The sequence below is a fragment of the Ixodes scapularis genome, unplaced genomic scaffold (genome assembly GCF_016920785.2).
Source record: "Ixodes scapularis isolate PalLabHiFi unplaced genomic scaffold, ASM1692078v2 PGA_scaffold7__128_contigs__length_106722199, whole genome shotgun sequence".
Taxonomy (NCBI): domain Eukaryota; kingdom Metazoa; phylum Arthropoda; class Arachnida; order Ixodida; family Ixodidae; genus Ixodes; species Ixodes scapularis.
The window spans coordinates 32388539-32403138 of record NW_024609882.1 but is presented as its reverse complement, the minus strand read 5'-3'; the positions used below and the strand labels follow the sequence as shown (position 1 = coordinate 32403138).

Sequence of the window (14600 nt, the reverse complement as noted above, 5' to 3'; positions counted from 1 at the left end):
TGCAAGTTGCCATAAATTTTGTAGGTGAAGTTAGATTTTGTACTTTTTATGAAGTTTCTCGGTGTTACGTGTTGGCAGACCCCACAGTCCGACGTTCCGCATGGCCGACTCCCAGTGCTCTCAGTAACAGTTGTCTTGGACCTACCTATGAAATCCCTAATAAACCTAACACCACACGGGGGACGGTAGTGATAACTTTTGCGAGGCGTCCACTCTGTTGTAAAATATTAAAATGTTCCCTTAATATGGCGGTGACATTCGGAGACTTATTGCTGAAGGACAGCACGAGGCTTGCCTGTCGGCTTGTTTCCGCCTGGGGACCGCTCTCACGACCTAACAAGAGGTCGCGATCAAGGGCGCGCGCCTTACTAATTGTGTCATTTATGATTTTTTCTGGGTACTTCTGTTCTTTTAAAACCTTGCGTAATTGATTAGTCTTAGAGTCAAAATCATTGTTATTAGACCATACACATTTAAACCTGTTAGCCTGGCTGTACGGAATACTGGTTCCGCAAGGTCGAGGATGACAACTGTTGAAGTGCAAATATTTCTGGCTGTCTCTGGGGTTTCGATACAGTTGAGTGACCAGAGTTGTGTCTTTAATTATTATTCTAACGTCTAGGAAATTAATGCGAGTTTTCGATTAACTGTGTGAAGCAAATGGAAGGGTGCGCGGTGTTAATAGTTTCGATAAACTTGAAAAGCTCATTTTCTGCGTGTGACCAGATAAGCACCGAAAACACAAAATCCTACTTATCAGAATAAATAAATATATATATATATATATATACAGGGTGTCACAAAAGAAAATTTACACGGTCTTTTTTACCGTAAAAATAAACTAGGCATCGCCGAACGCTCATTCTCCATCCAAAGGTAGTGCTATAGGTCACAACCCGATGCCAAGGTTTCAGCCCGATCCGATAACTTAATCAAAAGTTATAAATGATTTTCTAAAAATTTCAATGGGAAAATGGTGGCCGACGGAGTTTTTAGATACATGGGGCTCTATGGCACCAGAAACCGAAAACGGGCGAAAATGGGCTCCATTTTCCCATTGAGATTTTCAGAAAATCACTAATAACTTTTGATTAACTTATCGGATGGGGCTGAAACTTTGGCATCTGGTTGTGACCTCTAGCTCTACCTTTGGGCGGAGAATGAGCGTTCGGCGATGCCTAGTTTATTTTTGCGGTAAAAAAGACCGTGTAAATTTTCTTTTGTGACACCCTCTCTCTCTCTCTCTCTCTTTCTCTCTCTCTCTCTCTCTCTCTCTATATATATATATATATATATCTTTGTTTATTCTGATGACTAGGATTTTGAAGTTTATCGGAGTTTATCCTTCTTCAATTCCCAATTCCCCGAAATTAAAAAAAAAAAATTATTTTTTGGATGAAAACGTGTGCTAGATTCAAAAGAACGAGCTTGTATAAATAAATACTTCTTTGGCAGGATTTGGCGTTGACGCCCCTGCCATCGGCAATACTAATTTGTCCCACGACAAGATTTGAAAACAAGTGGTGCTTCGATAAACGTAGAAAACTTAAAATCAATAAACTCCAGTGGTGTTTTGTCTCTGCTAATGGCCCGCTCAGCCGTGACCTGTTGAGGGCGGTTGCGACGGACCCGTCCTGCGCTTAGAAGCGTTCTCTCTCAAGAGCAGCGCGTGCCTCTGGTTCAGCCGACCAGAGCGCGGTCTAGCACCGACTGGCGTCTCATGCAGGAAACTTTGGAGAGTGGAGCTCACGAGACAAACTTCGTGAAAGCTGTGTGTCTGTGTGCATGTGCTTGTGGAATGGAACTTTCTTTGACTCACCAGCAACACGAGCCACCACATCTTGAGACCCGCCACGAAGTCCAGCGACATTGGCTGGCTGCTTGCACACGGAGTTGTTCACTATCGGCTGCTCAAGACCACGTTGGCCCTTGGGATTGGACGAGCCAGGGTTCGGTGAGATTGAGAGTTTAAAGAGAGACGCTCGCAAATCGAGTGTGCACGATCAAGAATTCGAACACCAAAACGCTGATGTAAATATGTAGATATAAAGCTTTCTTTTTTTGTCGTTCCCCTCGTCTCCGGCTCGTCTGCCCTGCATCCTGCCCGGCGTTTGGTAGCGGGGCCGAGCTGGGAACCTTAAAAGGACCCCCTCGGACACAACAGTAGGTATTAATGGACAAAGATCGTGTTGGTTCGGGTCAAGATTGTTGAAAGAATAAATATGTAAAATATGTACATGCATAGGCGTAGACTTCGGGGGGGGGGGGGGGGGGCGCATCGGGGCTCGTGCCCCCCCTGGCGAAATCGGGGGGGGGGGGGGGGGGGGGGCCGAGCCCCCCCCCCCCCCCAGGCTTGGGCCATAATCCTTACCGAGACGCCGCTTTCGTGCTATGTAACGAGCTTCTAGTAGTGGCATGTAAACAAAATAACGCCCACGTTGCCTTTATTGACAAGCTACATGGGAAATGGAATCCCAGCGTGCGTTCGTTAGCTTCAATCTCCAGTTCTGGCGAAGAGGTAACGCGCAGCACCCCCCCCCCCCCCCCCCGGGAAAATGGAAAGTCTACGCCGCTGTGTCCATGTAACATGTCCTGTAGGTAGTGGCTAGGAAGCTCGTATTCATCCCGTCCTATTTATCAACCTACCCTCCAGCTGCGCGGGGTGGAGGGGTTAACTGAGGTGTTTCACCTCAGTTAACCACTATACAGAAGTTTCACTTGCCCGTCCCCCTTCTCCCTTCTATGAAACCTCTTTGGTTCACAGCTTTTACTGTTACGAAAACAGAATCTCTCGTTCCTCTAAGCAGCACAAATAGTATGATCCGAACTGGAAACAGGAAAAGTGGGTTTTGTCGCGACCCGATATACCTCTCGTTACCCAGTATACCTGACCCGGTGAACCTTGACGAGATAAACGGTAAGATTCCTTATGTCAATGATCGAAGATTTGAAAGAAAACAGAGATGACATTTTCTCAAGACCATATACTCTGTGCGCACTCCCAAGTTAATTGCAAAATACCGTCTTTTCTTTTTGCATTGGTACATTGAAACTTGGAGTTTATTGGATAAATCCGAATTAACGAAGATTTTACCGGTGGCTGTTTATCGGAGTTTTCTGTGTTTATTCGAAAACACTGAACCCTACTGATAGCTAGAGAGATTGGTCAAACTTTTAAGTCGTGGAGAAGGCGGTATAAAGTCGGCTGAAGAATGGAATGACAGGCACAGCTATCAAAACTCTCACCACAAAACGCGCAAAAAAATGTGTGTTTTTTTTTTGTTCTTGTTTTTAGGTGTTAGAAAATTTAAGTGGATTCCGAACCTCAGACTTCGACTGTGTTTGAAACATAGCCCATTGCGATTCGACGTTAAAGTACCAGAACCAAAGCTCCGAAGCACAGGGGACATTTCTTTTAATGTTGGAGCACCGTATTCTCTCGAAGCACTCGAGATGAAAAGAATACCTCCTTTTGCACGAAGCTCCGTTCCAGGGATGGTACCGTGCTCCAAACACGCGAGACAGACACGGCCAAGCAAACATACGAAAAAAACAAAACAAAACAAAAAGTATCAAACAAATATATGCGAGAAAGAGAAAAGCGGTTGTCAACTCTTGGGCGCACAACAATCGGACATTCCTGACGAACCCGAACACTTCCGCAAGCTTTTGTGATCAAAGCAATCCAGGCGTGTATTTCGCATCCACCTCCACTGATGCGCTGTCGAAGACCCCTGTGCCGCTGTCCATCTCGGAACACAATGTCCTTCAAATAGCGCCTTACTTTTCATTTTTCGTTGCTATATATTAAGGTAAAAGTCAGTAAAAAGAGCTACATACAAGAAAAAAATAACCAGCAAAAACAAAAGTCAATATATATCTACTCATCTACGAGAAAAAAAGAATGTAAAACTGAATATTTCCAAGCGGTGGGATAAATTGCATTCCAGTAAAGCTGAATTGTTGTTTCCAACGTGCATGTCAATATAACAGTAACGCAACACGTGCCCTGTCTTATATATGGTGAGTTTCTCTGGTGACATCATGGGAGAATTCTCTGCGAGCACGCTTCAAGCCCGTTTGAATTAAGGGGGCTTGCTTCATGCATACGTACGATTCAAAGATATCTGCCTAGATTCTTTCTTTTTTTTTTCATGATCAACGCGACAGGATCGTCATACCAGAAAAAAGCACGCACCAGACAGTCTGTGCAGACTGTCTTTTGTATAGTGTATACTAGCGACCACGGCTTTACGCATCTAGAAATAATTGAGCAGAGTTTGCGACTACGTCAATCGTGAAAAAAGATTTCCTCTAGGGAAGAGTATATCTTTTATAGCTTTCACCGTGATATATATATATATTATGAGCTTAACCCGACAGATACCGGAATTAGTGTTATTTAAACACCTAACACATAATTCTTCAACAGAAACTAATAAGTATTGTCTCCCTATTTCTTGGTAAAACAAATATTATAAATTGTGAACTAATTCAAATATATTATAAAATGATGTTTTCTTATCTATTTTTTTTTTTTTCATTCTGCAAATAGTCGTTTGTTTCTGACAAGTTTCGTGAAAATTGTCTCGAACCTAAATCTAATTGCTTCAAAGCAATTGTTTATAATATTCTTTTTCTCCATATAGGTCAGGCGTGTCAACATTACCCCTAGTTTCACAATTTGACTCGGAAACCCTCTTCGGTGAAAAAAAAAAAAAAACAAAAAAAAAAACACGGACATAGCTTAAACATTTTGTCTTTTTCGAGTAGGTACATCGTTAAGAAAAACAGCATACTTTTTTCTAACCCACTGTCCTTACATTCAATCTAAGCTTTAATTTTTTTTTAATGCGCAACGATCATTACAATGACGTTTGTGAGCTGCCGCAAACAGCCAGTCTCTAAAACATGGTTGTGTCTTCGCCATTCCTCCATGAATAAAGCGGTCGTACACACCACACGTCATAAATGTCGTTCACGCATCATTACCGGAAGGACAAACGAACCTAATGATTGCTTTCAAATCTCAGCAACAAATATTAGAACGAGTTATTTATGACCTCATTCACTTCGATCCATACCATGCGGTTCGACAAAGGCGATCTTTTGAGCACAACGACCCTCGTGTGCAAATGAGCCTGGCATACGTCTCTCTTTGTTGCCATTATTACGAAACAAATGTATACTTTCATTGCGCGAAAAAAAAAAAAAAAAAAAAAAAAAAAAGCTCGCGTCGAAACTGTCTGGCAATCGTCTTAACAGTCGAGACTTTCTTAACTTGACGTAAAACAACCCTACGAGCGTCGCACACTTTTGTAAATTAAAGAGATTCCTAATTTGCTTAAGCAAGCAACGGGGCCTGCCACTGTATACGCACTCTGCGAGTCGTCTCATCCACAACACTCGAGATGTCTCGGGCAATTTAAAAGGGAGTTGGGGCGTACGTGGGAAGAAAATAACGGGCATCCATGTTTAAGAGAATCTTTATTGTTGTAAGCCTCTGCGCGCATAGCATGACTTTTTAACTCCTCCAGATAGCAACTTTTTTTTTTTTTTCCACCTCAACATCGTTTTTGAGGTTCTGCATCTTTTATCGTAACAGTTCGAGAAACGCTGCCCATCTCAAGAAAACAAACAAAAACACATAACAAACAGAAGCACTTTTAGTCGGAGCTAGACAACTCTATGGAGACATCTATACACAAGGAGAGGTCTTCCTGGATAACATGAGCTGCATGTCTGGAATTCAAAGAACCGGCGTGCCACGATGGGGCAGCAGCTTTTTTAACGTGTGAAAGTATACCAGGGTAAGGATGGAAGATACACGAAGAAAATAAAAGGATTGGCGGTAGCGGACAAACAGTACATACATTAAGGAAAGCTACGGAAGACGAATGTGAACAAACACGAGGGGACAGGTTCGACACTGCGAGAATACTCCAAGGAGAATACCATTCAAAACTAAAATTTTTGAGATCGAAAAAAAAAAAAAAAGGTGAGTGTACAGAAAGTGTTTATATGTTCCAGCGTAAAATACATCGCATTCACGAGCGGATCAAGGGAACGATTTGTAACTTGCCACAGAGGTGTCTTTGGGTGGTGCGTCTAGTGCGCCAAAAGAGTTTGGTCTCGTGCCTGAATCACAAAAAAAATTACGATGGTGTCATCATTGACCATGATTGGCGAATACCTGCCCACAAAAAAAAAAAAAGAAGCGATTACTAATATTTAAACAGTTTAATCCGTATAACTAAGCTTTATGAAATTTTAACGCAACATTTGAACTGCCCAGACGCACCTTCGTGACAAGTTCCTCCTCAATCCGCCGATCTTCTAATTTATGCGCCCCATGTTACGCTGGAACGACGTAAGCGAGACTCGAGCGGACTTAAATCAGCCCATCTCTATTTTCTTTTAAATAAAGAATAAAAACGGAAACGGATGAGAGACACAGCAGCAGCGACGTCTCCGTCTTCATCACCGCCGCCGCCGTGACAATCGGTGAGCCGAGGAGAGTCTTCGAGGATGGCTTCATTTGACGGGACTGAAATCCCCAAAGCTCTCCTCGAAAATGTCCTCGTGGAAGCCTCGCTGGTCGACCTCGGGAAAACGTTTCTCGAGCCCCGTGCTATCGAAGAACGATGGCTGACGACGGCGCACCAGAGAACGTCCGCCGCGTCGACCAGGACCGACGTCCAGGTACCGAGGACTCCGGTAGGGCTCTCGTCCCAGCAGCGCGTTCCTGGACACGTCCCAAGAGAGCGCCAGGAGCCGAAAAGGAGAGGAGAAGGTAGAAAGTGAGACGGGTGAAAGAGAGAAAATACTTCACTACAGTAGTTGGTGGGTTAAAAGTTCAGTGTCACCTCTTTGCACTTAAGCCTCATCTTCAGCCTTCTCTCCACTGAAGTAGAAAGAGCTCAGAGAAGCTTTCCCTGATGGAAAGCTGGATATGAAAACGCGCGGTCACATCAGAGTGCCGAGCTTTGATTGGAAGGATTTGTGGGTAGACGCGAAGGCTAGAAGCCTTTGGCCCTACTTGGTGTCTCCCTCCAATCAGAACGAACGAGAGCGTCGTCTGCCCCTCGCGCAGGATCTGGCGTTCGAGCGCCATTCGCCGAAGGCCAACGTCCGGCGTTGAAACGTCAGACCCAGCGCGAAGAGCAGACGACGAGCACATAAACGGACGCATGAAGTTAATTGTGACGCTCAACTATTATTTACTATACCAGCATCTAAACCGGGCGTCATATAAGCCAACGAAATAATATCGGTGTAATTTTCAGGCTGCACAGTCTAACCTACTCCAAGAAGGTCACAGACAAAAAGCTAACCCTGAATTGCGTTTTTCTTTTCTTAAAGCGCGCGCTCTATTGTTTGTGACCTTGACAGTGTTTCATACAGCATGTGGAGATGCTGTATAGACTAGCACGCTGCTTACAAACAAGTCCACGTACGCTCACACCAGGAGTGGGCATTGCGTTTTCGCAAAAACCAGATTCACATCGAGGGACTAGTCTGCGCATGACCTGAGCCAAGAGCAGAGTCACCGCGTATGTAGCGGTGTGACATCAGAGTCACTGGTCGGTGTAAAAATCGCACTGATTCCATTCAGTAATTTTCCCTTCCCTTTCACCGTTTCTACTTCCGGGTCAAGAACACCAAGTGTAGAAGCGACACTCAAGATCAGTCCCACCGTCTTTCTTACATATTCCTTCAGACTTCCTACCACGGAGAAAGCAAACTGCAACAAAAGTACAACATGGCCGCAGCCAAGGACAACGACCTGTCAAGAGCGTTTGCGCACGCGTCTGACAACCCTATAATATCGTTTTTCCCGCAACAGCGTCAGCGTCATCGTCGGCCCTCCGCGCTGCCCCGGAGAGGCGTATAGTATGCAGAGAGCCGGCTCACGCACGCTCAAGTTTCGCGGCGACGGCCCAATGTCGTTAAAAGCACCGGCGGCACTCGAAAAGAGTGTACTACTCTCCGCAGGCTCCTCCCGGAGCTATATTATGAAAATGTTCCGTTGGATTGAGCGTCCGCCATTAAGTATTGACACGCGTGGTCAAAGTCCCGAGCCACTCCCTTCTGCGACGTGTAATACACATATGATGCCACGCACCCTCTCACCTTACGATGGACCGCAACGCTGCGAATATGTCACGTGACTATGTGCGCCGAGCGCGTCGCCTCGCATCTCGCGAATACCGCGTGACACTTACGCGATGTTGGATTGGCTTCCGATGGCTCGTAGCGTCCTATATGCGGTTCGTTAGAGAGTTCTAGTAGAGCGTTTCGATGGCTCCGATAACCATACGCGATACTCCGCCGCTGTCCTTGTGCATATGTCGTATTGTTATCGGGTACATCGTTCTCGGGAGTATCGAAATATCGGAACGATTTAATAACTCTCTATTGTAAGGTGAAACGGAGTACAGGTTGTGCGGGGTTGGGAACGTCCAGCATTTTGTCGAAGTTGGTGGTATGGTGTCGGCGTTTACTTCTTTGGCAATCTCGACACAAAAGAGTTCTGTTCGCGATTAAAGTGAGCGGAACGCTGGGAAGAACGGGCGTGATATCTGTCACACAGAAATTACTTCGAGTTTTGCATCTTTCAGTACGCATATATAGTGACGGCTTAAGAAAGCCCGATACATTATATTGCAAAACGGGACACCTTTTGCATTCAAACTTTCGCATCGGCGCTTGGTACGTTGTTCAATTAAATTATTATTATATTTCTTTGCAACGTAACCGTTCTATCTCCGAGTTCCTTCCATTTTTGGGGGAGAGTTTAAGAGTGGCACCATCTAATTTCGAAACTTTCACTGAGTTTGCGTTTTTCGGGCTAAGATTGAAGCAACAAAAGTTGCGTTACTATCGATCCTACCCTGAACGCACCACAGCTCAGAGCACGCGGAGCGAAAGCACGCGTTGCAGAATACAGGGAGCCCGCGGGTTCGATCCCCGCCCCTTCACGTTCCTATCTTTACGAGCATCGGACCGGCGTACGGTCGAGTATCAATCAGTACTACGTGATGCACGTTAGAGACCCCAGGCTAGCAGCGGTACCGCACAGGCTAAATTTCTCATCTACATCGGAGATATCAGTCACTCATTCTGGCTGTCTAACTTCCCGCAGGACAAACGAAGACGCAACGCAATCCTAAAATGAACCTTCGGCAGTGCTTCACGGAGTTTGCTTTTATACATTTTACCACGGGGCGACGTCATGACTCTACGAACCGTAATGCGATATGTTTTGTCCTTGGTGCTTCCCCACAGAGCAGCTATTAGCGGCGAGTTTGGGTGGCGCCCTCCTATGGTTAGCTCTCGTGATGTCATTACCTTCTCAACAACAAGTTTGATGGTGTTTGTAATTAGCATGGTGGAAGCTGGAAATCAATGCGCGCTTTTAAGCCAACACTGGCAACACCGTCAAAATCCAAGTTCTTACATTACTCTTATTTCTGTCGATGAGAAATCCTTTGCTGACGTCATAGTCAGCGTTCGGCCAATCGTGGAAGGCCGACCACTGCGACGCTTTCGATCGGTCACGTCGCCAATAGGCAGTGCACGGTGGCACCATACGAATATGCATTATAATTCAGTAGCAGAATTTCCTTCTACAGCTTAACCTGCTAGAGTAAGTGACAGCTTAAAGGCCTGTTCACACATGCAGCGGAGCGCTATACTTCGTCTCACCTAACCATGGACTAACCGCGAATGCTGTGCTAGCGCGAGCGGTAGCCTTGACTGCCTTGACTGGTGCACTCGCTGCACGAGCACTCGTGCAGCAGCCGAGCCTTCATTCGAAGCAACTATCTCGCGCTTTTAACACGCGCGGCTAACAATAGTCCATACTAACGTGAGACGAAGTATACAAGCATAGCGCTGACCTCGCGCTAAGCGCGTGCTGACGGGCGTGTTCCCCAGCTTTGTGTCGCACCGTCAAAACTGTTGCTCATGGCAGACGATAAGTAGCTGACGACACGTGAGCAGCGCTATCAGCGCTTAAGGCCGGTTCAGACACTTGCGTTTGAGTGCGTTTGACTGCGTTGCGTGGAGAACCGAAAGCGAGTCACCGGCACATCTGTGCTTCGTATGAAGTGTGGAATCCAATGCAAGGAATCGTCTTGGAAAGCGATATAAGCAGCAGCGATGTCCTGGTTTCTCGCAGCCGCAACGCAGTCAAACGCAACTGTCTGAACCAGACTTTGCTGCATGTGAGAAGCGGCCTTAACAAACAAAGTGAGGCGTGTTATCGACACGCTTTTTCCTTCCTGATTCGTTCTTTGGCGCTCTTAATGGCTAACACTCTTGGGCTGCAGTCTAAGTGTTGCCACGTTCTGCACTTCTTAAATTGTCCGTGACTATGCGGAGAGAAAAGCTGTCTGCTTCTTGCGCAGGGGTTGCGGTGACGTCAGAAGCATGACGAGTTCTGATTGGCTCTGATTAGAAGGATGGTGGGTAGACCATGGTAGACCTCAATGCTTGATGCCTTGACGTCTACCCACTATATTTTTTTTCGGTCAATAAGAGCTTGGCGTTCTAACATCATCGCAACCCCTGAGCAAGAAGCAGACGAACTTGGCTTTGCATAGAAACACGTTCGTTCCGAGTGCAGAAACAGGCGGCTATTACGCAAGAGGTGACTCTGTAGTGCAGTAGTGAACAGTTGCGTGCCTCGTTGTCTTTCTATAGCTTTTGGCACCACGTGCACAACAAAAAAACTATCAAGGGCAAAAAAAAAAAAATGTCGCACTGGAGGGATGGACATCTAATGAATTCTTAACCTGTCACCGACTACAGTATCACCGCAGATTTGAGTCCGACAAATGAATAAACTAACCAGAGGGCAAATGGCGGATATCTCTAAAGCAGAGCATGCCCCTCTTCCTAGTACGCAGTTTAATGGCGCTGCATACGGCAGGAGTTGGACCCGAATAATAGGCGCCCGAACTCGCGCACTCTATAACCGAGGTTTCGAGTCGGTCGGAGAATTTAGTTAGGAGAAACCAGCTGAACAAATCAACCATACCAATGAGAGGAGAACGTGAGAGACGCATTCAACAGCTGGTTTCTCCTAAGTATGTTTTACCAACGTGGTCAACTCTTTTCCGCGGTCGGAGAGCGTCGAGGGCACGCCTTACCTGAACCTCGCAAAGCCTCTTCGGTCGGCGGCTGCGGCTTCTTGTTTCGACGGAGACGCAAAGAAGGCGGACAGGTCCGTCCGCTCGGGGCTGTCTCGCTGCTGGCAGCGACACTCGACCAGGAAGACAGCCGCCAGACACAGCCAACGCGGGGACATCGCTGCGAGAGAACCATTTCATAATGAATAATAGACCATTTTCAAAAAGGCGCGCCATCCGGTAGCGGCTGCGCCAATTGGCGAAGTGCGTGACCAAAGGTGTCGCTGCGGTCGGCCTTCCACGATTGACAAAATGCTTACTATGACGTCTTGAGTGAGATGGATTCTATTTTTATTAATGGAGGTAACAGGAGTGTGAAACTCTCAACTTTGACGATGTCGGTTTAAGGACGCCATGACTCCGAGCTTCCACCGTGCTTTTTAATCCTGGCTTTGACGTCACGGATAGGAACCTTAGCAGGACACATGAGGTCCGTATACGTTTCAGACGTCAGTACAACACGACGTGCAATTCAGATACAAAGGCTGCGCAGGCGTTTATTTCGGAGTGTGGTCCGATCAGTATCTGAGCACAAGTTTGGCTCCAAAGCCTTTTGATGGCAAAATATAATTTAGGTGATTATGAGACGCCGCTTTGTAGAACTCGTTTTTCATATTCACGCCATCAAAACTGAAATTAATCGAGAGCGAAGTATGATTGACGTGCGAAAATGACAGTGCCAGATGAAATACAGTTTCATGACCTCCACCAGTTTATCGAAAATAAAACGGCTTGTGGAGCCATCCGATGACGCCGAACGCTGAAATGGGCATATTATCCGAGTTCGCCATAGTTTTGGCACGCATTCTGAGCACTTATTGGACAGGAGGCTTGGGTCAGCGCTCGGCGTGAGCTCGACTCAACTCGTATCGACAAAGAGTGAAGCGTCAGAGTTCAGCGAAGACTCGGAGCCAACCACGCGCTCTGTGCCCATGAATGAATGATACTGGCTATGCCCTTTGTAAAGGGTGGTAGCTCGCGCCACCTAGCCTAAGAAAATGCTTTCCTCCCCCACTGAAACACCCAATTTTCTTTCCCTCTACATCCCTGCAACTATCACCGGGCCAGGGAAAGAACCACCAGGCTGACCTTTGGGGGATCGGGCAAATACAAAATAAAGAGAAAAAAAGAAAACGCACCCCCGCCTCCTCCCTCCCTCCCCTCCCCTCTCCTCCCCTCCCCTCCCCCCCCCCCCCCCCCCCCCCCCCCCTTGGCCAAAGAAATGGCGACCACCGATGTTACCTGATTAGGTTTCGAAAGAGGGTTATCGTGCTCTGTGTATGTTTAGACAGCGAGAGGTTAGTCAGCCCCAGAGGACGTCTGGCGCTATAGACGTGGGAAGTTTAGCCAGTGCAGCATACGACTGCTAGCCTGGAGTCTTTCATGTGCATCACGCAGTAGTGTTACACAACTGCACGCCAGTACGGTGCTCGTCCAGGCCGAAACGGGAAAGCCCAGGAACCCTGGGTTCTGCGGCGCGAGCTTTTGCTCTATTGATACTTCCCTTACAGCGCAGAGTTAAGCAGCCCACTTACCAAAAAGGGGGGCGTTGGTGGCCCAGTGTGTTGATGCACCGCACCTCGGAGCAGGTGGAACGAAATCTCACGCTGCGGAACTCTGGAGCCTGTCCTCACCTATTCTAGTTTCGATCCGGCCGAGCATCGTACCAGCTTGCAGTCGTCCAATCACTACTGCGTGATGCAGGCTAAAGACCCCAAGGCAAGCGGTCGTACAGCACTGGCTAAATTTCTCATGTACATCGGGACGAAAATTAAACATATCCAAATTTAACTTCGGTAATCTAAGAAGAAAAAAAAAAAAGATAGGTTACATTCTACAGCCAAGCCACTTCACCAAAACGTCCAAATATCACTCAGGGACGTCAACCACCGTTTGACCTCGGTCATTAAAACACCACGAGCGAACGAACACGACACTTATTATCTCTGGTCACACCCGCGTCCACAAAACTCAAAGTTTGAACCCACGTGCGAGCAGACAGCCAGACCTCGACAGAGAAAAGAGGGGGGAGGGGGGCACGCCACCGCATTCGCCGTCTCTCGCGATTTAATTACAAGAAGGGGGGACAGCTCTGGCGTTTTACGGCAAGGCCGGCATTCAAGGAGGCGATATCTCGGCCAGAAAACCGCGGCCGAATGTTCTGGCCGGGCACGGCCGTTCCTGTCTGCTGACCGACGCCTGCGAGCTCTCAAGCGGTTTTGGGGAGTCCGCCCGAACATATGCCCCAGGGGAGAAACCGAAGAGAGAAGCGAAAGGATCAGAATGATTGTTGCCTAGTACAAAAAAAAAAAAAAAAAAAAAAATTAAAAAACAACAACACAATAATAAAATGTGTGTGTATGTGTGTGTGTGTCTGTGTGTGTGTTTTCGTTCTAGGCAGCTACACGTAGTTGACAATTGTTTACAGATTATTGTATGCCTGGATTTTTTTTTTTTTTTTTGTATGACGATCCTGTTACATTGGTCGTAGAAAAACCGTCTGCTGACAAATTCGAGGCACATATATGTAGGGAACAAACGTGCTTCAAACTTGCCTGTGGACAGTCCGTAAATATTATTGTCGTCATGTCTGCAAACTCCGTGCCTTTTGTATGACATATGAGAACTGTGTCTGCTGCTTCATGTTCTCTCACCAATCGATTGGGAAGGGGGAAGGGGGAGTGATTAGCGCATTTCATGTCGGAGGAGCACGTGCAGCGAAAAAGCTCGCGCTGCAGAACCCGGGGATCCTGGGTTCAATCCCCACCCGTTTCAATCCGGATGAGCAACGTATCGGCGCGCGGTCGTGTATCACTACTGCGTGATGCACGTTAAACTCACTGGATCTGGGAAAGTAGCGCAATTGCCTTCCCACCTACTAGCCGGACACAAACAAATATCAACATACAGACGACAAAACCTCTCAATGTGATTGGCTCATCGCTGTCGGTTGCCATGGTGATCGCCATTGTGGACCCTTTCAAAGCTTCGAAGCTTCCAAAGGGTCGTCAATACCAGTCGCACCAAGATCGCTATGGAGTATTATCGTACCGAAAGCGTTCCTCGGCCAATATGAGCGTCTTTGGCACTGTGCATTCAATAACCTTATCACTCATGCTTATTTCCTCAGATCTCTTACAATTATGTTGCTCTTCTTGCGTGTTTCAAGACAGTAAAAATTATGTTTCAATGCCCCCAAGTACCGACGCCGCGTGTGATGCCGTACATCTTCGTACCGCCATCACACGCAACGTCAGTGCTTGGAGGCATTGAAAATAATTTTACTGTCTTGAAACACATAAGAAGAGCAACATAATTGTAAGATATCTGAAAAAATAAGCATGAGTGATAAGTAGGGTTCCGTGTTTTCGGAGTTTATTTTTCGCGAAATTCGAAGGGTGTTTT

General features: G+C 46.7%; 1 protein-coding gene across 1 annotated transcript; it reads right to left on the bottom strand.

The window, feature by feature from the left end:
- Positions 1-5468: 5468 nt before the first annotated feature.
- Positions 5469-11316, bottom strand: LOC8037758. The gene is made up of 2 exons (XM_029975663.4): positions 11157-11316; positions 5469-6745 (listed from the first exon to the last, which is right to left on the bottom strand). Exons 1-2 carry the CDS (start codon positions 11312-11314, stop codon positions 6535-6537), a joined length of 369 nt encoding a protein of 122 aa, XP_029831523.1. The 5' UTR covers positions 11315-11316; the 3' UTR covers positions 5469-6534.
- Positions 11317-14600: the final 3284 nt, after the last annotated feature.

Coding starts and splice junctions, on each gene's coding strand:
- LOC8037758 (XM_029975663.4), bottom strand. CDS start 11,314: ATGTCCCCGCGTTGGCTGTGTCTGGCGGCTGTCTTCCTGGTCGAGTGT. Junction 6,746..11,156: donor AGAGGCTTTGCGAGGTTCAG/GTAAGGCGTGCC, acceptor GGACGTGTCCAG/GAACGCGCTGCTGGGACGAG.